This window comes from Salvelinus alpinus, chromosome 21 (genome assembly GCF_045679555.1).
Source record: "Salvelinus alpinus chromosome 21, SLU_Salpinus.1, whole genome shotgun sequence".
In the NCBI taxonomy this organism is placed as follows: Eukaryota; Metazoa; Chordata; class Actinopteri; order Salmoniformes; family Salmonidae; genus Salvelinus; species Salvelinus alpinus.
Window position 1 is genome coordinate 116,511 of NC_092106.1, and position 24,981 is coordinate 141,491.

Below are 24,981 nucleotides of genomic sequence, written 5' to 3' on the forward strand. Positions count from 1 at the left end.
TTCAGATCTTTCCAGAGATGTTCAGGTTCAAGTCCGGGCTCTGGCTGGGCCACTCAAGGACATTCAGAGACTTGTCCCGAAGCCACTCCTGCATTGTCCTGAGTGTGTGCTTAGGGTCATTGTCCTGTTGGAAGGTGAACCTTGCCCCAGTCTGAGGTCCTGCGCTCTCTGGAGCAGGATTTCATCAAGGGTCTCTTTCTGCACTTTGCTCCGTTCATCTTTCCCTCGATCCTGACTAGTCTCCCTTTACCTGCCGCTGAAAAATATCCCCACAGCATGATGCTGCCACCACCGTGCTTCACTGTAGGGATGGTGCCAGGTTTCCTCCAGACGTTACGCTTGGCATTCAGGCCAAACAGTTCAATCTTGGTTTCATCAGACCAGAGAAACTTATTTCTCATGGTCTGAGAGTCTTTTATGTGCCTTTTGGTAAACTCCAAGCAGGCTGTCATGTGCCTTTTACTGAGGAGTGGCTTCCGTCTGGCCACTCTACCGTAAAGGCATGATTGGTGGAATGCTGCAGAGTTGGTTGTCCTTCTGGAAGGTTCTTCCATCTCCACAGAGAAACTCTGGAGCTCTGCCAAGGTGACCATCGGTTTCTTGTTCACCTCCCTGACCAAGGCCCTTCTCCCCTGTTTGGCCGGGCGGCCAGCTCTAGGAAGAGTCTTGGTGGTTCCAAACTTCTTCCATTTAAGAATGATGGAGGCCACTGTGTTCTTGGGGACCTTCAATGCTGCAAAAAGGTTTTGGGTACCAGATCTGTGCCAGATCTGTGCCTCGACACAATTCTGTCTCGGCACTCTACGGACAATTCCTTTGACCTCATGGCCTGTTTTTTTGCTCTGACATGCACTGTCAACTGTGGGACCTTATATAGACAGGTGTGTCATGTCCAATCAATTGAATTTACCACAGGTGTACACCAATCAAGTTATCAAGGATGATCAATGGAAACAGGATATACCTGAGCTCAATTTTGAGTCTCATAGCAAAGGGTCTGAATACTTATTTTTTATAAATTAACAAAATTGACCAACAACATCTACAGAAGAGTGAATAACAGCGACTATAGCGATCTACCTACACCATGAGGGGAGGAGGAGGATTTATGTTGGTAGCAAGTAAGCAAATGTCCTCTTCATTTGAATTCTAAGCAGGCAGTTCACATGGATGTCTAAAGTATATTTAATCCATTTTCGAATAAGGCTGTAACGTATCAAAATGTGGAAAAAGTCAAGGGGTCTGAATACTTTGAACAACGAACACATAAGATGATACGAAAAGCTATGCAAACACAACTTACTAATATTTTTTTAGACATTTTCTTCAGTACGATATTATTATTATTATTTATTTGTTTTACCTTTTATTTTGACAGAGAAGTGAAACACATAGAGATGGAAAAAAAGTGAGTGTGTATGTGGCGTGCTGATACGATGTTGTCAGATGCTGCTGTTGTGGTGCGATATGGTAATGTGACTGAACTTTCACACAGATAAGGGGTGTATATTCACTGGAAACCAAACGGAAGCAAACGGGGAGGGACTAACGTGAACTTTTCCAATAAGAAACGCTCGCTTTCGTTGCGATTCCAGGATCGCTAGATCTGCACTATCGTCTAAACTCGATGTGCATTCCAGGAAATAAATACACTCATGTCCCCAGTGGACCGGCTCCTACATAAAGCATCATCCATTCAGGCTGCAAAGGCATCGTCTTCCTCCTTAAAGATGCACTTTGCAGAAATCGCGCAGCCATTTCCTGGTTGCTAAAATTCAAATAGTTTACACTATATTTGCTTGTTTTGTAACATACTGAAATTAGTCAGAATCATTGTACTGTGTAAACCGCAGTGAAAATATATTTTCCATAACCAAAAGTATTGAATTTGAAGCTAGCGCACATACGGTAGTAGGAAAATGTATGCACTCACTACTTACTGTAAGTTGGAAAAGAGCTTCTGCTAAATGTAAAATACAACAGATCTATCGTTTCTTAGACTTGGTTTCAATAATATTGACAGATCTATAACATGTGAATTTTGTCAGGTCAACCAAAAAGTTACATATTGTAGCTTTAGTGGAGAAGGTGGAAAAATATTCCTCTCACTTTCAGATTTTGTGTATCATCAGAAAGTAACTATCATTCCTAGGCATTAGCCACTCTAGCATCATGGTGCAAATTGGTGCAAATCGTGTTTTACAAAGAATGTATGCATATCGCAATTAAAGTTAAGGAGGAAAATGCTGCTTTTGCTGAGGAGTATTTTTGTAATGTATTTTTTTCTCTCAATCTGATTGGATGGGCCTGGCAGTGTTTAGTTTGCATATAACCTGCTCATTCCACTCCCTCATATCCTAATTTGTACCACCCATAAGTGAAAAGCCTACATGCCAAATATAGACAATATAGTGTGTTCCCTATAGGTTACAGAGAAAGCAGAAGTGCTGAGCTATCTGTTTAGTCTACAGTCTTACCCACCTCACTCACTGCCTACCTACTAACAGGTTATGGAAAATGTGCTTGTGGAGTAGGTTGCCTCAAGGAGAAATCCCCCATTGCTATATCAAAGATAATCAAACAAAAGCAATATTGTAAGTACTACAGTAATGTATACAAAAATACAATAGTGTATACTACAGTCTGCAAAAACACTACAGTAATACAACTACAGACTGCAGGGAACTACAGTAATTACTAGTATATAATATTTTTTTAGTACAGTATTTATACTATAGTAAACTATAAATACCACAGTATGCTACAGTATTCACTGTAGTGTTTTTGAAGACTTTGGTCCTGTTAATACTACAGTAAAGTCCCCCCAAAAAATTACAGTAAATATTATAGTATTTATTCCATAGACACAAAACAGACGCGTGTGCAACTATGGGGCAAAACAGAATGGGTTGGCTTACATGTAAACTATATTTCGTCTCCAATATTTATTGAAAACATATATACATTTGCACTATGAACACTTGTTTTTTCTCAAATACATCGTTTCAGTTGTTGGTTAGCTAGCGAATGTTTGCCATATTAGAATAGACACGTCAAAACAAGACATGGTACACTACTAAAAGTATGTGGACACCTGCTTGTCGAACATTCCAAAATCATGGGCATTAATTTGGAGTTGGTCCCCCCCCCCCTTTGCTGCTATAACAGCTTCCACTCTTCTGTGAAAGCTTTCCACTAGATGTTGGAACATTGCTGCGGGGACTTGCTTCCATTCAGTGACAAGCGCATTAGTAAGGTCGGGCACTGATGTTTGGCGATTAGGCATGGCTTGCAGTTGCCGTTCCAATTCATCCCAAAGGTGTTTGATGGGCTTGAGGTCAGGGCTCTGTATAGGTCAGTCAAGTTCTTCTACACCGATCACGACAAACCATTTCTGTACGGACCTCGCTTTGTGCACAGGGGCATTTTCATGCTGAAACAGGAAAGGGCCTTCCCCAAACTGTTGCCACAAAGATGGAAGCACAGAATCGTCTAGAATGTCATTGTATACTGTAGCGTTAATATTTCCCTTCACTGGAACGAAGGGGCCTTGCCCGAACCATGAAAAACAGCCATAGACCATTATTCCTCCTCCACCAAACTTTACAGTTGCCACTGCATTCAGGCAGGTAGCGTTCTCCTGGCATCCGCCAAACCCAGATTTGTCCGTTGGCCTGCCAGACGGTGAACCGTGATTCATCACTCTAGAGAACGTGTTTCCACTGCTAGGGAGTCCAATTGTGGTGAGCTTAACACCACTCCAGCCGACGCTTAGCATTGCGCATGGCTGCTTGGCCATGGAAACCCATTTCAAGAAAGTCCCGACAAACAGTTATTGTGCTTTTGCCTCCAGAGGCAGTTTGGAACTTGGTAGTAGTGTTGCAACCGAGGACAGACAATTTTCATGCGCTTCAGCGCTCAGCGGTCCCGTTCTGTGAGCTTGTTTGGTCTACCACTTTGAGGCTGAGCCGTTGTTGCTCCTAGACAACTGACTTGTAAAGGTGGCATCCCATGACAGTGCCACATGGAAAGTCATTGAGCGCTTCAGTAAGGCCATTCTACTGTCAATGTTTGTCTATGGAGATTGCATGGCTGTGTGCTCGATTTTTATACACCTGTCAGCAACGGGTGTAGCTGAAATAGCCGAATTCACTAATTTGAAGGGGTGTCTAGTAGAGGTCGACCGATTAACCGGAATGGCCGATTAATTAGGGCCGATTTTCAAGTTTTCATAACAATCTGTATTTTTGGACACCTTTATTTAACTAGGAAAGTCAGTTAAGAACACATTCTTATTTTCAATGACTGCCTAGGAACGGAGGGTTAACTGTCGCCTTGTTCAGGGGCAGAACGACAGATTTTTACCTTGTCAGCTAGGGGATTCTTTTTGCAACCTTCCGGTTACTAGTCCAACGCTCTAACCATTGCACTCCACAAGGAGCCTGCGTGGCAGGCTGACTACCTGTTACGCGAGGGCAGCAAGAAGCCAAGGTAAGTTGCTAGCTAGCATTAAACTCATCTTATAAAAAACAATAAATCTTGACATAATCACTAGTTAACTACACATGGTTGATATTACTAGTTTATCTAGCGTGTCCTGCGTTGCATATAATCGATGCGCCTACTTCGACAGACGGTGATTTAACAAGCGCATTTGCGAAAAAAGCACCGTCGTTGCACCAATGTACCTAAACATCAATGCCTTTCTTTAAAATCAATACACAAGTATATATTTTTAAACCTGCATATTTAGTTAATATTGCCTGCTAACATGAATTTCTTATAATTAGGAAAATTGTGTCACTTCTCTTGCGTTCCGTGCAAGCAGTCAGGGTATATGCAGCAGTTTGGGCCGCCTGGCTCATTGCGAACTGTGTGAAGTCCATTTATTCCTAACAAAGGCCGTAATTAATTTGCCAGAATTGTACATAATTATGACATAACATTGAAGGTTGTAACAGCAATATTAAGACTTAGGGATGCCATCCGTTAGATAAAATACGGAACGGTTCCGTATTTCACTGAAAGAATAAACAAGTTTTCGAAATTATAGTTTCCGGATTCGACCATTTTAATGACCAAAGGCTCGTATTTCTGTGTGTTATAATTAAGTCTATGATTTGATAGAGCAGTCTGACTGAGCGATGGTAGGCAGCAGCAGGCTCGTAAGCATTCATTCAAACAGCACTTTTGTGCGTTTTGCCAGCAGCTATTGCGCTGTTTATGACTTCAAGCCTATCACCTCCCGAGATTAGGCTGGTGTAACCGATGTGAAATGGCTAGCTAGTTAGCGGGGTGCGCGCTAATAGCGTTTCAAACGTCACTCGCTCAGACTTGGAGTAGTTGTTCCCCTTGCTCTGCATGGGTAATGCTGCTTCGAATGTGGCTGGTGTCGATGTCTTCCTGGTTCGAGCAAAGGTAGGGGCGAGGAGAGGGACGGAAGCTATACTGTTACACTGGCAATACTAAAGTGCCTATAAGAACATCCAATAGTCAAAGGTATATGAAATACAAATCTTATAGAGAGAAATAGTCCTATAATTCCTATAATAACTACAACCTAAAACTTCCTACCTGGGAATATTGAAGACTGTTAAAAGGAACCACCAGCTTTCATATGTTCTCATGTTCTGAGCAAGGAACTTAAACGTTAGCTTTTTTACATGGCACATATTGCGCACTTACTTTCTTCTCCAACACTTTGTTTTTGCATTATTTAAACCAAATTGAACCTGTTTCATTATTTATTTGAGGCTAAATAGATTTTATTGATGCATTATATTAAGTTAAAATAAGTGTTCATTCAGTATTGTTGTAATTGTCATTATTCCAAATACATATTTTTTTTTAAATGGCCGATTAATCCGTATCGGCTTTTTTTGGGTCCTCCAATAATCGGTATCGGTGTTGAAAAATCATAATCGGGTCGACCTCTAGTGTCTACATACTTTTGTATATACTGTGTATCAAGAACAATATAAAACTATCTGAAAGGAGTCACCTACAATTCCCCAGTTGGCAGCTTTCTTGTCATTGTTGCTAGTTATCTGCCCACCCAGAATCACAACAATTGAGGCATGCACATCGAATCCGTGATGTTGTCAGCTAACCCATCTATAGTATTTTTTTAATGTGGGTGCCCTTGTCTTGCTCTGTGGGTGTTTTGTGGTATTGTCTGTGCGTGAAAACTGGGGGTGTTTAAAAATCCCCATAAGAATGCAAAAAATGACAAATCTCTGTTTCACAATGGACAAAGAATATGTTTTTTTATTTAATTGTACATGTTTGTGTGTCACTCCAGGCTGAGCTACCGCAGTTGAGTGAGGAGGATGCGAAACCGACAGAGGGGGGGAGGTCAGCTGGGCCTAATCCTCCTGGCCTCCCAGGTCTTCCAGGTGGGGGTGGAGAACATTCCCCCTGTGACGCTGGCTGTATTGGGCCTTAACGTCTACCTCTTTCTGGTGCCCAACGTACCCCTCCTCCAGGCCTGCATCAGCGTCCAGCAGGCCTACTGGCGTGGTGACTGGCGCCGCCTCGTGCTGTCGCCGCTGCACCACCTAGACGACTACCACCTGTACTTCAACATGGCATCCTTCCTGTGGAAGGGCGTCAAGTTGGAGCCAAGGCTTGGCAGCAGCTTCTACGCCTGGCTTCTGGCTGTTTTCTCCCTGCTGACGGGTGTGATTTATCTGCTGCTGGAGATGGTGCTCTCGGAGATCACCCAGGACCCCTCTTACAGCATACAGTGTGCAGTCGGCTTCTCAGGTACTAGCTAGCTACAGTGTCAGTGTGTTTGCTGTTATGCTGCTGAGGAAGGTTTCTATCCATCCTCACAATAGTTTGGGTCATGGGAGTTTTTTGACCAGGAAAACACCCAGGTCCTAGTTATAAGCCTACACTTTAATGGGCCTCTGTTGGTCAGTAAAAAGGTCCTCTCTGTTTTTCAACTCTGAATTTTCTTACTGAATTGACCTCAATCGTGCTGTGAGTGGCATGGTGAGACTGAACTGTCTGTCCTGTGTTGTAGGAGTGCTTTTCGCTCTGAAAGTGCTGAGTAACCACTACCACCCTGGAGGTGTCTCCTACGTGATGGGCGTCCCAGTGGCCAATCGCTACGCCAGCTGGGTTGAGCTGGTGCTGATTCATCTAACGTCACCGGGGTGAGTTCTTCTTTGTTGCAGGAGTAGTCAGATGCACAGTAAACACATGGTCTACACCTACAGACTTTTTCCCCAGCCCAGCTCTCACAAGTTTCCAATAAGAAATGCCAGTTTTAGTTAGACATTTTTTTACTGTTGTGTGCCCGAGTGAACATGACCCAAGGTTCATCGTAAGTTCACTAGACAGTCTCTTATCATCTGCAATGTGTCAAATTGTTCTAAATGAAAGCTTACAGACATAACTAGGTTTGATAAAAAGGGAGAGTGGGGTAAGTTGAGCCTACCTTGTTTCTAGGAAACCATACACAAAATGTGTAGTTTGACCAAGAAAGAAGAAGAAAGAAACCACATGGAGACAGTGATAAGCAAGTTAGGTCCATTAAATGTATTGTGTTAGAGGTTTCATGATTCTTGTATCTAACCCAAAGTACATAATTTAAAGATTGTTCTATACATCAGTTGGGGTCTCAAAAACCTTCAATATGAGGTCTTATACCTAGCATGAATGTGCATCCTTGTAGCTGTTAGCTAATATAGTCAAAATGTTTGCCATGGGGTAAGTTGTGCCAATGGCAAGTTTAGCAAAATCATGTTTTTTCTTACCGGGCGTAATGCAAGGCATTATCGCTGAAAATTTCAGATGAGCCTTTGTTAAAAGATGCTTAAAATACCAAAAAGTGATTGTATTGAATTGTGTTTGGGAAATAAAGATAGACATGGTTTTAAAAAGGTAGTGGCAATATTTCATTCAGTGCAGAAATGTGTAGGCGGCATAATTTACCTTGTCCCGCGGCTCAACTTACTCCGTACCCGGTAAATTGTGCCAAGAGAACACTTTTTTTAGACAAGTTATGTAATGTTTACATTAATTCAGATTATTTCTAGGGAATCCACAACATCTTGAAATATAGTGCATTTGGAAAGTATTCAGACCCCTTGACTTTTACCACTTTTTGTTACGTTACAGCCTTTTTCTAAAATTGATAAAATTGTTTTTTCCCCCTTCATCAATCTACACACTATACCCCATAATGACAAAGCAAAAACATGTTTTTAGACATTTTTGGAAATAAAAACAAAAAAAAACGAACAGAAATATTACATTACATAAGTATTCAGACCCTTTACTCAGTACTTTGTTGAAGCACCTTTGGTAGCGATTACAGCTTTGAGTCTTTTTGGGTATTACGCTACAAGCTTGGCACACTTGTATTTGGGGAGTTTCTCTCTTGTATTTGGGAGTTTCTCCCATTCTTCTCTGCAGATCCTCTCAAGCTCTGTCAGATTGGATAGGGAGCGTCGCTGAGCAGCTATTTTCAGTTCTCTCCAGAGATGTTCGATCGGGTTCAAGTCCGGGCTCTGGCTGAGCCACTCAAGGACATTCAGAGACTTGTCCCAAAGCCACACCTGCGTTGTCTTGGCTGTGTGCTTAGGATTGTTGTCCTGTTGGAAGGTGAACCTTGGCCCAGCCTGATGTCCAGAGCGCTCTTCATCAAGGTTCTCTCTGTACTTTGCTCCGTTCATCTTTCCCTCGATCTTGACTAGTCTCCCAGTCCCTCCCGTTGAAAAACATCCCCACAGCATGATGCTGCCACCATCATGCTTCACTGTAGGGATGGTGCCAGGTTTCCTCCAGACGTCTTGCTTGACATTCAGGCCAAAGAGTTCAGTCTTGGTTTCATCAGACCAGAGAATCTTGTTTCTCATGGTCTGAGAGTCATTTAATTATGGAGTCGTGTGTGTTGTAGCCAGGTGGTAACTCATAACACGTTCTTCTGTGCAGGACCTCTTTTGTGGGACACCTGGCAGGCATCCTGGTGGGGCTTCTCTACACCGCTGGTCCTCTGAAGATCATCATGAGAACAATTGCAGGTTTGTGTGTGTGTCCGTGGGCAATGTTTTCCTCACTAAACATGCGCAACAAGCTAAAAACCTGTGCAATGACGAGTTTGGTATTTTTGTCTCGCCTGCATTTGTGTCTGCACGGATCCTGTACAACTTTGGACCTCTGTAGGTGGAGCATAACATGGGATTGTCAAGCAGAGGTGTGGAGGAGAGTATGCTTATTAGTATTTCCACAAAGTATATATTACTTTTTATGACTTTATCAAGCGGCTAAGAGACAAGATTAAAATGGGGACAAATGTGACCGACCAGCTCATTTCGTTCTTTTGGAGCAAAATTTGAAATGGTGTATGAATTTGTTCTTAAAACTGACTTGCCTAGTTAAATAAAGGTTAAATAAAAATATTTACAAGTTAATGGTGAGCTAATTACAGAAAATAGATTACGATTGTGAGTGACAAATTAATAGCAGGATATTCTTTTGGATAATTTTGGAACTTGGACACTATCTAGTCCCAACTCATAACGTTACTACCCTGCATGAATCTACAGTTCGCTAACCAACTAGCTAGGTTAAATAACTAGCAATGAAAATGGCTCTGAGATATGAATATTACTACATGTAACGTTAGCTAGTGAGCCAGCCAGCTAGCTAACAGTATGCTTTAACTTGCAATTAAGATAACTTTCTGACAAACATTGAAACATATAATATCTGAAAATGTAGCTAGCTAGACTCTTACCCGTATACACAGATGAACACTTCTCCCTCTCTGTCACGGATGGCATGGTTGCCCTTAGTTTGAAGATGTAATCTGGAGACAGGTGTTTTATACAACAGCCTTCTGTGTTCTCTTTTCGACTCCCACCGCATTTGCAATCCTACTCTGCTTCCACCGGGCATTCCACTGATTTCAAAACTCGGCCCTCCAGAAAGTGGAGAGCTGTCTTTCAAAGAAATCTGTGTTAGAAAGAATGACCTACACGTACTGAGCAGTTCTACATGGCAGACTAATCCGAACTCAGATCTCGGCATGTCCATCCCATCCATTATCTCAGCCAATCGTTGCTACCGGGAAGGTTCCTGTCTTTTTCCGTGGCTAAACCAACTAGGCTCGTAATTTTTTAATTGTATTCATATTTACAGATGGCATACACGTTTGTTATTAAGGCACATGTTCCAGAAGGCATTTCTGCCCCCAAAAATGTATAAAATGTTGATAAAATAAAAATGTAATGTTTACGGTCAAATGCCTCTCCTGTGAAGTAGTGACGTCCGACATATGCCTAGTTTCCTAAAACCACTCACAATTATCAGTGACAATCCATATGCCTATGGACGAGGACGTTGTTGTTGCTTAAAGGCCAACTTCTATATTTAACTAAAATAGCCTATATGTTGTAATGTATTCTTGTCTTTTTAGCTTCGCAAGTAAGAATAAATATGAATGTCAATATACTTGAATTTGAACATCAGTTTGAAATAAACACCATTAACACATTTTAAGTAATTTTCAGACCTACATTAATCTATTGATTATTTGTTCACATATTCCACCCATTTACCCAGTAGTTATTGCTGTTTAGGTATTTGATAGACATCAAATTTATTTATATAGCTCTTCTTACATCAACTGATATCTCAAAGTGCTGTACAGAAACCCAGCCTAAAACCCCAAACAGCAAGCAATGCAGGTGTAGAAGCACGGTGGCTAGGAAAAACTCCATAGAAAGGTCAAAACCTAGGAAGAAACCTAGAGAGGAACCAGGCTATGAGGGGTGGCCAGTCCGCTTCTGGCTGTGCTGAGTGGAGATTATAACAGAACATGGCCAAGATGTTCAAATGACCAGCATGGTCAAATAATAATAATCACAGTAGTTGTCGAGGGTGCAGCAAGTCAGCACCTCAGGAGTAAATGTCAGTTGGCTTTTCATAGCCGGTCATTAAGAGTATCTCTACCGCTCCTGCTGTCTCTGGAGAGTTGAAAACAGCAGGTCTGGGACAGGTAGCACGTCCGGTGAACAGGTCAGGGTTCCATAGCCGCATGCAGAACAGTTGAAACTGGAGCAGCAGCACGGCCAGGTGGACTGGGGACAGCAAGGAGTCATCATGCCAGGTAGTCCTGAGGCATGGTCCTAGGGCTCAGGTCCTCCGAGAGAGAGAAAGAGAGAATTAGAGAGAGCATACTTAAATTCACACAGGACACCGGATAAGACAGGAGAAATACTCCAGATATAACAAACTGACCCTTGCCCCTCGACACATAAACTAGTGCAGCATAACTACTGGAGGCTGAGACAGGAGGGGTCAGGAGACACTGTGGCCCCATCCGATGATACCCCCGGACAGGGCCAAACAGGAAGGATATAACCCCACCCACTTTGCCAAAGCACAGCCCCCACACCACTAGAGGGATATCTTCAACCACCAACTTACCATCCTGAGACAAGGACGAGTATAGCCCACAAAGATCTCTGCCACGGCACAACTCAAGGGTGGGCGCCAACCCAGACAGGAAGATCACGTCAGTGACTCAACCCACTCAAGTGACGCACCCCTCCTAGGGAGGGCATGAAAGAGCACCAGTAAGACAGTGACTCAGCCCCTGTAATAGGGTTAGAGGCAGAGAATCCCAGTGGAGAGAGGGGAACCGGCCAGGCAGAGACAGCAAGGGTGGTTCGTTGCTCCAGAGCCTTTCCGTTCACCTTCACACTCCTGGGCCAGACTACACTCAATCATATGACCCACTGAAGAGATGAGTCTTCAGTAAAGACTTAAAGGTCTGAATGAAGGTGTGCTTATACCTGTTCAGCTTACATGTAGGGGAGCCCTATAGCATCTGCCTGAGGGGAGGAGCTGATACTCCGAGTGGAGTACATGGGAGTGGTCTGAAATAAAATTCTGGGCTTGCCTTATAATGGCTTTTTCAAAAATGGGCTGCAGGAACGAATGCTGACTCACACCCATGACCTTCATGACAGTTTGTGTCAAGTGGGCAATTTGAGATTTTAGTCAGACTGATTTCCAAATCAGACGATGATGCTATATTTTAGGATACTCTCTAAAACATTGTAACAGTGTTGCTTCTATGCCTCTCCTTTCCCCAACCTGAGCTCCAACCAGGGACCCTTGGAATATCGACAACTGTCACCCATATAGCATTGTTACTCGTCACAGCGGCCCTTTCGAAGCAAGTTTCAGAGTGGGTGACGTCAACGCTATCTAGCTAGCCATTTCACATCGGCTACAAAAGCATGGTTGAAAAAGTCGCCTTAGTCTGTGTGTATGTTTTTCTCTTTTGATTTTTTTTTGTCTGTCGAAACCACAGTGGTTTTGTCCTTCTTTTAACAAGAAAGACAAAGAAGGACAAACGTGTATGTGGTGTTAGTTCCAAGCTGCACTGTTTTTCATAGACTTGTCAGGTTAAATGCATTTGGAAACAAAATAAATCATATTATGTGTCCAACCACAGTACAACATTACATGATTAAACACCTTAAATGATCAGGTGTCTACTCTCCCAACAGGATTTGTGATGAATGGATACCATGCCAGACAAAATCCATATAATAACTCTTCAGGTATGTAGCTACATGTACAATTGAAGTCGGAAGTTTACATACACCTTAGCCAAATACATTTAAACTCAGTTTTTCACAATTCCTGACATTTAATCCTAGTAAAAATTCCCTGTCTTAGGTCAGTTGGGATCACCACTTTATTTGAAGAATGTGAAAAGTCTAAACAATTGTTGGAAAAATTACTTGTCATGCACAAAGTAGATGTCCTAACCGACTTGCCAAAACTATAGTTTGTTAACAAGAAATTTGTGGAGTGTTTGAAATACGAGTTTTAATGACTCCAATCTAAGTGTATGTAAACTTCCAACTTCAACTGTATGTCTACTCATTTTGCACCTTGATTTATTGACGTCTCGCTTCCACAATGGGCAAAGAGTCTGGATTATTTTTGTTTGTGTGTGCAATATACACTTAACAAAAATATAAATGCAACATGTATGCCCCATGTTTAATGAGCTGAAATAAAAGATACCAGAACATTTTCACAAGCACAAAGTGTATTTCTCTCAGATTTTGTGCACAAATTTGTTTACATCCCTGTTAGTGAGCATTTCTCCTTTACCAAGATATGCCACACCTGTCAGGTGGATGGATTATAAAACCTCAGGATCATTACACAGGTGCACCTTGTGTTGGGGACAATAAAAGGCCAATCTAAAACGTGCAGTTTTGTCACGCAAATCAAATCACATTTTTAGCAGATGTTATTGCGGGTGTAGCGAAATGTTTGTAAAAATGTATGACACAAGAAAAACCGAATACTGCAAAGTTGCTTAGGAACTAGAAGCAGAGCTGCCATGTCTGTTGGCGCCATCTTGCACATCAACACAATGCCACAGATGTCTCAGGTTTTGAGATGCGTGCAATTGGCATGCTGACTGCAGGAATGTCCACCAGAGCTGTTGCCAGAGTGAATGTTCATTTCTCTACCATAATGAACGTCGTTTTAGAGAATTTGGACGTACTTCCTACCGACCTCACAACCGCAGACCACATGTATGTCATTGTGTGGGCGAGCGGATTGCTGATGTCAACATTATGAACATGGTGGCGGTGGGGGGATGGTATAGGCAGACATAAACTACGGACAACAAACACAATAGCATTTTTTCGATGGCAATTTGAATGCACAAAAATACAGTGATGAGTTCCTGAGGCCCATTTTTTTTTTCTTGGTATCTGTAACCAACTGTATTCCCAGTCATGTGAAATCCATCAATTATTTGGTAATCCTATTGTGTGTGTGTGGGTGGGGGGGGGCATTCTGTAGGATACAGTGACAGTAGTGGAGGACCTCGTGCGCACCCCCAGAATGGTCACCCTTACACTGGAGGTCTATCAGAGGATGAGCAGTACGAGGCAGCCATCAGAGCCAGTCTCAATGGCAGAGGTGAGACAACACAGGCCTGGGTTGTGTTCATTAAGCAGTAGGCAACAAACGGAAGAAGACTGGGACTACCTGGCCTTGTCGAATAAGAAACACACATTTTCATTCACTGTTGCAAACCATAAAAAAACAAAAAACAATTCAGTTGCATACCCTAATCAGGATTCACAGAGGACTTGAAAATGTGAATAATAAAAAGCCTTAACCTTTCGAGTCCCACTGTCACGCCCTGTTAAATATCGTGGTTTGAGCTACTGGGTTGGATTCGTCCATTGAATTCATCTATTTCTTCTGATACCATTAGTCTGTGTGATTTAATGGGGGCTGAGTTAGAGAGATGTTTGTGAGATAAGCGCAGGATCCTGTAGGGGTCCGGGGGAGCGGTTCATCTCACAAAACGCCTGTAGAGTCCGAATGGTTTCTTATGCTCTATGACGCTCAGCCACACAAGTCATTAAAAGGTAAGGGGTTCTTCTACATAGAAGATCATAGGAAATCCCAGGACATATTGTCTATAATACTGTATTAAGCTCACATAGTTACTGTCACAAACGCCACACAGCTGTCACTGACTAGACGGATATTCATTTCCATTTGAGAAAACAATTTCTGTACTTACAGCATCCTTAAATATATATATTTTTTTAATCAGGTTTCTGCCTGGCAGAACTTATTTTTTTTATGTCAAGTGGATTTGTGTTGTACTTGTAGCCCTGGTTGTCCTGAACATGTTTATACACTTCAATGTGAGGCTAAATATGAGGGAAGAGCAAGCAGATGAATGAAAGTAGTTATTCTTGTTTTGATCTGGGAAGCCTGGGTACAATGGAGTTAATTGTGCTGGAAAATAGTTAATTGGAAGTGCTTGAATATGTTTTGATCCATTTAATCTAAATGTTGGGTCAAATAACTCCTCTATATGAGGGCCCACAGCCCAATCCAAGCCTACAGCCTCAGTCACAACACCTGCATGTGTCAATCATTATAATTCAGAAAACAAATCTTTGTTCTTATGTCCCTTAGGGGGCTCCACTCAGAGAAGACCAACCTCGTATGGTTTCAACATCCCAGGAGAACTGACAGCAGAGGAGATCAGGAGGCGGCGGCTCCAGAGGATTGACCACTTTGACTGACCAAGCTGGACTATTGGTTCATTGGAGGATAAAAAATCTCTTTCCTCAAGGAATACTACACTAAAAAACGATAGTATTTTGTCAGTCTACTGTTAAAGGTAGAATCAGTGAAATGATGTTGCACAAGGCAATACCTCAGATATTCCGATGAGCAAGATGCAAGCCTTCGCTCTCACCCAGTCACACAGTAGCTGTGCACGGGTTCGCTTAACGCTCTTACAAAGTGGTAGCCAAGGGACCAGAACAGCAGAAGTTTAGCCTCGCGCTCCAACTCTCATAGCTGTTGGGGAGTGTTGTTTCATTTGTCATTTTATAATAAAAAATATCTGAAAACGTATAAATATTCAGCAGTGAAAACAGCCAAATGTATCCAAATCGCGTTTTAGGAACCACACTGTCAGCCTGGTAGCACACACATTATGACGGATTTGACATGTTCACTTTGTAGTGTTAGCTTTATTGAATGGGTGCCAATGACGGCGTTCTTGTGCTATCTATCCCCTTGGTTGGCGTGCCATTGAGCTCTTACCGTATGTATTGGGCTACTATTTAATTATTTTCAACTATCAATTAAGATTTTAAGTCCTGTAGTATTTGAATGTAATAGGATTACCAAATATACTGTATCTGTCTCTTGGCAAACATGAAACGGCAATTTTATAATTTTTTTTATTTTTTATAATAGAACTGGGAACTAAGTCTTATTTTGATACATTTTGCTCTCGAGGGAATCTGAGAATGAACTTGTAATTTAACATGAGAGTAATATGATGTATTTCTTATAATCTTGTTTGTTAAACAATATATTCAGTACATTAAAGACTACACTTGATCTTGAACTTATAGTACTCCAATAACCATTTACAATTGGAATCAAGCCAGATAATCAGACATGACACTTGGAAATTAGATGCATTTATTTTACCTTTAAACAGTCCACATAATGCTTTTAAGACTACTGGTTGCTTAGAGGAATGTGTGTGTTAGTGAAAGGGTTATCCTATAAGGATTAAGTGTGCTGACAGAAATCGTACCAAGTGTTTTAAGAAGAGGATTGTCTTGGGGGTGGCTCAGCGTGTGTCAGTGATGTTGAGTTACCATCTTTAACCTCTGATATGCCTCTAACGTTACGGGAGTAGCCACACATTGAGAATGGGGAGGGGGTTGGAGAAGAACGCTCCCCCCTTTCCAGAACCGAAGTCAGTCAGTCAATAACTCAGAGCCACTTCTGACAGACTGGTCATATACTGTCAGTGTTTTCTCATCTACATATGTACACCCACAGCGCTCCCATTTGGACAGAGGGCCTCATTATGTTAATCACATGGAATGACTCAGGGGAAGCGGGTATATTCAGTAATGTGAAGTGTTCCGAATGTTGCAGATAGAAATAGAATGAATGGAGTTGAAACGACTCCCTATTCAATCTGGCAGACAATCATTTTTCTGTGACGTTACATCCTCCTGAGTGTGGCTTCCACTGCGAAACTCTCTAGTCCAACAGTACAGAAAATGTAGTGAATTCTCTCAGCCCTGTTTATGGGACATTTAACAATAGTTATGTTCTGTTGCCCTCTGACTTTGGTCATCTTTGGAGACATTACAGTTAAAAGAAGACAATCGGGTGACCACAATATTCTCATTGACCTAAAAATGACCTTAGGGTCCAAATTTAAACAGACAGCAAGGGTATGTTTGCACCGAGAAATTGATAATGTAGATGTATCGTAGGATAAAAACTATCCCAAGACGTTACCCTTTCTCATCACCATAACGATCATGAGATAATAACAATCTCACAGTGCGAGAGTCTGGTGGGGTGGTGGTACAGGTTTTTGTTCCAGCCCAGCAGCAACACATCTGATTCAACTTGTCAAAGTCTTGATATGATTACTTGAATCAGGTGTGTTACTACTTGACTGTAACAGAAATCCCCACATGGGGCAAGATTGTCAATCTGTGAAATGATGATACCTGCGAGCATTCCTTAACACAGTTATGCGACACCATGCTTCTCGTTTTTTTCCCTCTTGTCCACTGCCTACAAATACTTCCCGACATTGTGGCCTGAGTCCTAACATTTGACAACATAATATTCTTATTTTTTTGAGAAATACCATGCATTCACCATTTTTTCAAAAATAGCACCACAATGATTCCTACCTAAATAAATATTCTTGACATTTACAGTACAAATAAAGCAATCCTGTTCTTTCGACAGTGCAAACATATTTACATACAACAGACAATAATGCCAAGATGTACAGGGAAACATTTCAAGACTGAAATTTGCAACACTGTTATACACATTAATTTGAAGTATAATGACTACTGAGTGTGTTTTTCTGTGTGTGTTAGCAAGGCATAATTCCATGTGTTAGTTTGGGTAGTGTGTTGAAGTCAAGACTAAAGAGGCTGAATGTTCAGACATGACGAAGTAGATCGGTGTAAGGCATCCGGCAGTGTGCAAGAAAAGACCAGCGCTTTTCAAAATGGTGAAGTCATTTTAGCGACTGGTGCCCATTACCTCGACAACCAATGTTTGGGTCTTAAGTTATTTTACAGAATTATTTTTAAAGACCAAGTGAAAGGAAGCCCAATTAAATGACGAAGAGGCCCAATAATGAGAGGACTGAAATGAACTGAAGGAACAGACACCTTGTTTCTCTAAATGTGTACAATCTAAACTAAAGCATTGTTAACAAGTTATACAGTTTACAGATAATGATGTAGATACTATACTGCTTTTAGCACTATACAGTTCTAAACAACAGAAAATTAAATAATAAAATTCTTTGGATAAAGTATCAATAGGTATTCTGGTATAAGAGAATGGGTCAGCTAAGTGAGTGAATTGCATGCTTGGGTTGAACACCGTAGGTGAGTGACAGGCACTAATAATAAAGATGGACAATAATAAGGTTGTGGTAATGGACAGTGTTGCTGGACCAATATAAGTGTGCTGTCTACCAAGGGAAAGAAAGGGGGAGAACTTTGACATTTTGCAGTCTATAGCCTACAAAGGTGGTATTGTGCTAGTGTTTCAGATGATGTGGACATGATACCAAGGTACTAAAAAAATATCAAAATAGAAGGACATTAAGATAGTGTATATTATCTTCTACATGTATAATTCAAATCAAATTGTATCTTAATGTCTGCTTAAGAATCTATACAACAGGACACACAACCATCTATCAACATTGTCAAAATAGTCACATAGCCTACTGTAAGTAATAAACAAAAGCACCAGTGTCAGATCTGTGTCAAACAGTTTATCTGTATGGGATTCTTCAAGTGTTTCCCCTCATTTCTCCTTCAAGTGGATCAAACATGGGGTTGTAACAATGTTTACACATTATGCTTTGGTGAACAGTGCACAGACCTTTTTGGCTTGGATACATTTTTAATGGGGTCTGTTAAAAAAAAACAGTTTAACAGGTTGTCAGTATAACTCATTTGGTTGTCATTACTTTTGGTTGTTAGATCCTTACGTTGGCTAGATTCGAATCAGATCCGCACTAGCGGACACCTGCCTAGCGATTGTTTTGGGGGTGTCGGAACTGAGTTAAAGCTGTCAAATCCACAAGTGGCTTCTTGCATTAGCTTATTGCGCACACTGTCATTTGATGCAATGAAACCACCCACATTTATAAATCCAACGTTAGAAATTGCGTTAGAAATTCATCCAGCCGTGTTAGTTGAAACACTTGAATGCGTGATGTACTATTGTCTACACCTCGACAGTGGTGTAAAGTACTTAAGTAAAAATACTTTAAAGTCGTTTTTGGGGGTAGCTGTACTTTACTATTTATGTTTGACTACTTCACTACATTCCTTAATTAAGAAAATATTGTACTTTTTACTCCATACATTTTCCTTGACACCCAAAAGTACTTGTTACATTTTGAATGCTTAGCAGGACAGGAAAATAGTCATATTCACGTACTTATCAACCGAACATCCCTGGTCATCCCTACTGCCTCTGATCTGGTAGACTCACTACACACATGCTTTGTTTGTAAATGATGTCTGAGTGTTGGAGTGTGCCCCTGGCTTTCCGTAAAAAAAAAGAGGTGCCACCTGGTTTGCTTAATATAAGGACTTTGAAATGATTTATACTTTTACTTTTGATACTTAAATATATTTTAAACCAAATACTTGTAGACTTTTACTCAAGTAAAATTTTACTGGGTGAGTTTTACTAGAGTCATTTTCTATTAAGGTATCTTTACTTTTACTCAAGTATGACAGTTGGGTACTTTTTCTACCACTGCACCTCGATTAGATTGAGAGGTTAAATCCCCCCATCCAAATTAACTTTCGCATTTTGAACTTCTAATGCGGCAGGGATAATAAGGAAGCGATTGGGTTGTGACACACGAGCAGCTGCTCAGCTATTTGTCAGCTCATACTGCAGTTACACCTCCAACACCGGCAAAACATCCTCTGTGTGGATGTCTACCAACACAGGTTAACACTTGATCTGATTGAATCAAGGCCTAATCAAACATACGAAAACGGAACAGGGAGGGACGACATGGACTTCTCCAATCAAAAATGCTTATTTTGGCGTTCTACTTTAAAACGTTTTCTGTTGCGCGACCTAATAAACACAACTGTGGCTTTGGTGGATGACAAGAAAACGTCATAGGCTTTGGGAGGGTCCCAGCTTCCAAGAGTGTGAGGACCACTGTTGTACGTAAAAACATAGTAACAATTGCAATGTCTGTATGTGATTGCTGCAAAATTAATTGCCTAATTGAGGACATTCAAGTTTTCTGAATCGGAGTGTCTGATGAGCCACATTGATGCTTGAAGCCACTGTTTGTTTGTTGTTGACTTGGGAGTCTCGAGCAAAAGATAATCTGCCACGTAATATCAGGTACTCAAACCTGGAAACATAATACACAAATTAAGAGCTTTCAGCCAAGTTACAGATTTCAGGAGAAAAAAAGTTACTAATCTAAAAAGATAATTCAAAGGATAGTTGATCAAGTACTGCATGTTCATTGGTATGAACTTGCATAAAACAAGTTAAGAGAGAGCATGTGTCAATGTAAATACTATTCACAGACTTTCAGGTAAACAACCAGTGTAGTCACAGCCTCTCTGGTGACTAATGAGGTGTATCATTACTGCCTCTCAGGTAACCAATGAGTGTGCATTTTCAATGCACTCGTGGGATGTGGTGGGTCAGAGATTTTGGGGCTGGTGCTTGTGGGATGTGGCCGGACCCAGAAGGTGGGTGGGGTCACTCCTTCATACACACGTTGCACCGGCCTACGTTGAGGCGCTGTTGCCACTCCTCTTTGAGCGTGCCCTGTGAAGTTGGGCTAAGCGGTCCATCTGCGCCCACCCGGGTCAACCAGAAGCTGTAGATGTTGGCGAAGTAGTGGCACGTACCCCGCGGGCCCTGGCATTCCACAAACGGCTGGGCACGGAAGTCCCTCAGGCAGCTTCCTGATGATGTCAGAGACTGGCCACCACCCTCATCGCCGGCCCCTGTGTGCTACAATACACACACGTGTTACAACTGTTATAACAAAACACTCACACACAGGCACACACACGCAGGCACACACATACCGTACTAGTCAAAAGTTTGGACACACCTACTCATTCAAGGGGTTTCTTTATTTTACTATTTTCTACTTAGTAAAATAATAGTGAAGATATCAAAACTATAAAATAACACATGGAATCATGTAGTAACCAAAAAAGTGTTAAACAAATCAAAATATATTTTAGATTCTTCAAAGTAGCCACCCTTTGCCTTGACAGCTTTGCACACTCTTGGCATATTCAACCAGTTTCATGAGGTAGTCACCTGGAATACATTTCAATTAACAGGTGTGCCTTGTTAAAAGGTCATTTGTGTAATTTCTTTCCTTAATACGTTTGAGCCAATCAATTGTGTTGTGACAATGTAGGGGTGGTATACAGAAGCTAGCCCTATTTGGTAAAAGACCAAGTCCATATTATGGCAAGAACTGCTTAAATAAGCAAAGAGAAACGAAGGTCAGTCAATTCGGAACATTTCAAGAACTTTGTTGCAAAAACCATCAAGCGCTATGATGAAACTGGCTCTCATGAGGACCGCCACAGGAAAGGAACACCCAGAGTTTCCTCTGCTGCAGAGGATAAGTTCATTAGAGTTACCAGCCTCAGAAATTGCAGCCCAAATAAATGCTTCACAGAGTTCAAGTAACAGACACATCTCAACATCTACTGTTCAGAGGAGACTGCGTGAATCAGGCCTTCATAGTCGAATTGCTGCAAAGAAACCACGACTAAAGTACACCAATAAGAAGAAGAGACTTGCTTGGGCCAAGAAACACGACCAATGGACATTAGACCGGTGGAAATCTGTCCTTTGGTCTGATGAGTCCAAATGTGAAATTTTTGGTTCCACATGCCGTGTCTTTGTGAGACGCAGAGTATGTGAACGGATGCTCTCCGCATGTGTGGTTCCCACCGTTAAGCACGGAGGAGTATTTATGATGGTAGATTGCTGGTGACACTGTCTGTGATTTATTTAAAATTCAAGGCACACTTAACCAGCATGGCTAACACAGCATTCTGCAGCGATACGCCATCCCATCTGGTTTGCACTTAGTGGGACTATCATTTGTTTTTCAACAGAACAATGATCCAACACACCTCCAGGCTGTGTAAAGGCTATTTGACCAAGTAGTAGAGTGAGGGAGTGCTGCATCAGATGACCTGGCCTCCACAATCACCCGACTTCAACCCAATTGAGATGGTTATGGGTGAGTTAGACCGCACAGTGAAGGAAAAGCAGCCAACAAGTGCTCAGCATACGTGGGAACTCCTTCAAGACTGTTGGAAAAGCATTCCAGGTGAATCTGGTTGAGAGAATGCCAAAGCTGTCACCAAGGCAAAGGGTGGCTACTCTGAAGAATCTAAAATATATTTTGATTTGTTTAACACTTTTTTGGTTACTACATGATTCCATAAGTGTTATTTCATAGTTTTGATGTCTTCACTATGATTCTACAATGTAGAAAATAGTAAAAATAAAGAAAAACCCTTGAAAGAGTAGGTGTGTCCAAACTTTTGACTGGTACTGTACACACAGACATGCAAAGACACACGCACACACATAAAATCACTCACCATGAGGAAGGAGTATCCCACCCAGAGACTCCTCCAGTTGGGGGGACAGAAGGAATTGCCGTTGTCCTGGCTGTGAACTGCCACAGCAGGGGAGGGGGCCTCACACACCACGCAGCGGCTGATGTGTTGTTGGATGTCCTGGTCCGCCACGGGCATCATGGGCACTGCCGCTGTGGTGGACAGCCAGTAGGACTTGTCATTGCGGCTGGCGTAGTCACATGTGCCCATGTTGCAATAGGAGAAAGGCATGGTGCTGAAGAGACGCATACATGACCCGGCCTGACCTATTAGGAGGAAAAGACGTGCTAGGTTACTGGTTACAATCATTCAAACACACACCACACACACACACAGGTGTACAGATGAGCACACACACAAACAGTATTGTAGACCAACGTACCGAGGTCCTGTGTGTGGGCTTTCTCTTGGCCCTCCAGGTACAGCAGACTGTAGCCAATCCACAGTTGTGTCATGTCTGCTGGACAGGAAGGGACCATGTCTGATTGGCTGTGCATCACCAACAGGAAGCCAGAGTTAAAGGTGGTGGTGGGGCCTGGGCTGCCGGCATCTCCCGAAGGACCTGGGGCGCCTACGATGACAGACAGTCAGAGACAAAGAGAAACAATATATTTAGCTACTCTTGAAGGGAGCATAATAGTGAATACTTTTTTAGAAAAATGTGATTCAAATCGATCAATTAAATGAATTAACAAACAATGAAGTAAAACAGCCGTAATCCACGTTAACCGACAAACGTATAGTTTATCATTGCTTTTGTTTAGGTGGTATCGGAGGTGTAACTGCTGTCAAATCGGTGAGCAGAGCTCTTGTGGTCATGGTCACAAAACGACACAAGTCTATATATCCCACCCGCATTAAAAGTTCAGAACGAGAAAGTGTAGGCTATATACAAATAATTACACTCAAATTGAAAATCAAACTAAATAATAAGGATTTATATCAGCGTAAACGAGGTGTAGATTACATCACACATTCCAGTGTTCGAACTTGTAACACAGCCGAATGGGATTTCTACTAATGCGACTTGGTGCACCCAATGGCAATGACCATGATAGGTATAACGCCGGGAGCCACTTATGGATTTGACAGTTGAATCAATCAGATCAGTGGCAACCCAAGTAGCTGAAAAAAACGCATAGCTTTTCCTTGCTTTTGTTTAGGCGGTGTCGGAGGTGTAACTGCTGTCAAATCACAGGCATTGCCATTGTATGCACAGTCGCATAAGTAGAATCCAATGCAATCTACACCTCGATTAGGCTGATATAATTCCCTAATATTTTGTTTAATGATTTAAAATTTGAGTGTCATTATTTCTAAATGGTCTACACTTTCTCATTCTGAACTCCTAACACAGGTGTGACCTAAGCACAGGTGTGGTTTCGTGAAAATGACCACAAGAGCAGCCGCTCACCGATTTAACAGCTCTAACACAGTTACAATGCCTAAACAAAATTAAATGAAAAGCTATGTCGGCTAACACGGGTTACCTGAGTGGTACAGCGGTCTAAGGCACTGCACCTCAGTGCTTGAAGCGTCACTATAGACACCCTGGTTAGAATCCAGGCTGTATCACAACCGGCCGTGATTGGGAGTCCCGTAGGGCGGCGTTCGTCCGGGTTTGGCCAGTGTAGGCCGTGATTGTAAATAAGAATTTGTTCTTAACTGACTTGCCTAGTTAAATAAAGGTTTAAAAAAAAAAAGGAAACGCAGATCTGATTGAATACTGGGTTCAAATACTGGGTTCTGATGGGGTACGACAGTTGAACTAAGCTCATGAGTTATTTATAAGTTATATTTGGGTATATATCAGGGCTCTCCTGATATATACCTACCATTCTGGTAGCTTTTCACTCCAACCACAAAACCTAGTATAGATCAATATATATTTTTTTTTATGTACCAATTGCAGATTGCCCCTTTAAGGTCAACACAGGGACTGTCTCTAAAATGACATGAATATTATGTCATTTAGGACAGGGGCAGGGTTGATGTTTAGTTGGACACAGGTTCATGAGCAGTGTGGGTGTGTGAAGTGTCCATCCACACGCCATAGTTCATTTGACTCACCCTGTAGTCCCAATGCCCCCCTCTCCCCCTGTACCCCGCTGTCTCCTGGGGCCCCGTCTACTCCTGGGGGGCCATCGGGCCCCGGGAATCCTGGTGACCCCAACTGGCCACTTCTCCCTGTAACAGCAGACACACACAGTATCAAAGAGTATCTTATCTTTAAGTTGTATTCACTGTATGAATGCTATATTTAAGCAATAAGGCACGAGGGGGTCTGGTATATGGCTAATATACCACGGCAAAAGGCTGTTCTTATGCACGACCCAACGCAGAGTGCCTGGATACAGCCCTTAGCCGTGGTATATTGGCCATATACCACAACCCCCCGAGGTGCCTTATTGCTATTATGAACTGGTTACCAACGTAATTAGACCAATAAAAATACATGTTTTGTTATACCTGTGGTATACGGTCTGATATACCACGGCTGTCAGCCAATAAGCATTCAGGGGTCGACAAATAACTAATCCTCTCATTGAAAATTCTACTTTCACAAAGACCTCAAGAGGTCTGTCTGAGAAACTACAACCACCATCTCTGAATGATAGTTTTCTTGTATTTATAAACGCAATTTGGGAGAAAACAAAATAACAAACATTATTATTTTAAGAGGACAGAGCACTCTACCCAGGAAGATATCAAGAGA

General features: G+C 41.9%; 2 protein-coding genes across 5 annotated transcripts in view; one reads left to right on the forward strand and one right to left on the reverse strand.

The window, feature by feature from the left end:
• Positions 1 to 4,337: 4,337 nt before the first annotated feature.
• Positions 4,338 to 15,946, forward strand: rhbdd1 (rhomboid domain containing 1). Of its 3 annotated transcripts, XM_071356392.1 has the most exons (7): positions 4,339 to 4,491; positions 6,302 to 6,765; positions 7,028 to 7,160; positions 8,944 to 9,032; positions 12,534 to 12,587; positions 13,858 to 13,977; positions 14,998 to 15,946. In XM_071356392.1, the coding sequence occupies exons 2-7, from the start codon at positions 6,330 to 6,332 to the stop codon at positions 15,105 to 15,107; spliced, it is 942 nt and encodes a 313-aa protein (XP_071212493.1). In that variant the 5' UTR covers positions 4,339 to 4,491; positions 6,302 to 6,329; the 3' UTR covers positions 15,108 to 15,946. The 3 variants fall into 3 exon arrangements, with proteins under 3 accessions (XP_071212494.1, XP_071212495.1, XP_071212493.1); XM_071356393.1 differs by lacking the exon at positions 13,858 to 13,977 and having other exon boundaries at positions 4,338 to 4,491; XM_071356394.1 differs by lacking the exons at positions 12,534 to 12,587; positions 13,858 to 13,977 and having other exon boundaries at positions 4,338 to 4,491.
• Positions 15,947 to 16,003: 57 nt separating this feature from the next.
• col4a4 (collagen, type IV, alpha 4) overlaps positions 16,004 to 24,981 on the reverse strand; it is a 170,289-nt gene continuing 161,311 nt past the window's right edge. For both annotated transcript variants that reach the window (XM_071356391.1, XM_071356390.1), the window contains exons 44-47: positions 24,336 to 24,452; positions 22,648 to 22,836; positions 22,248 to 22,531; positions 16,004 to 20,619 (exon numbers count right to left, since the gene is read on the reverse strand). In XM_071356391.1, coding sequence (XP_071212492.1) covers positions 20,362 to 20,619; positions 22,248 to 22,531; positions 22,648 to 22,836; positions 24,336 to 24,452 — 848 coding nt within the window. In that variant the 3' untranslated portion in view covers positions 16,004 to 20,361. The remainder of the gene's footprint in view (positions 20,620 to 22,247; positions 22,532 to 22,647; positions 22,837 to 24,335; positions 24,453 to 24,981) is intronic.

Coding starts and splice junctions, on each gene's coding strand:
- rhbdd1 (XM_071356392.1), top strand. CDS start 6,330: ATGCGAAACCGACAGAGGGGGGGAGGTCAGCTGGGCCTAATCCTCCTG. Junction 6,766..7,027: donor GTGTGCAGTCGGCTTCTCAG/GTACTAGCTAGC, acceptor CCTGTGTTGTAG/GAGTGCTTTTCGCTCTGAAA. Junction 12,588..13,857: donor TCCATATAATAACTCTTCAG/GTATGTAGCTAC, acceptor GGCATTCTGTAG/GATACAGTGACAGTAGTGGA.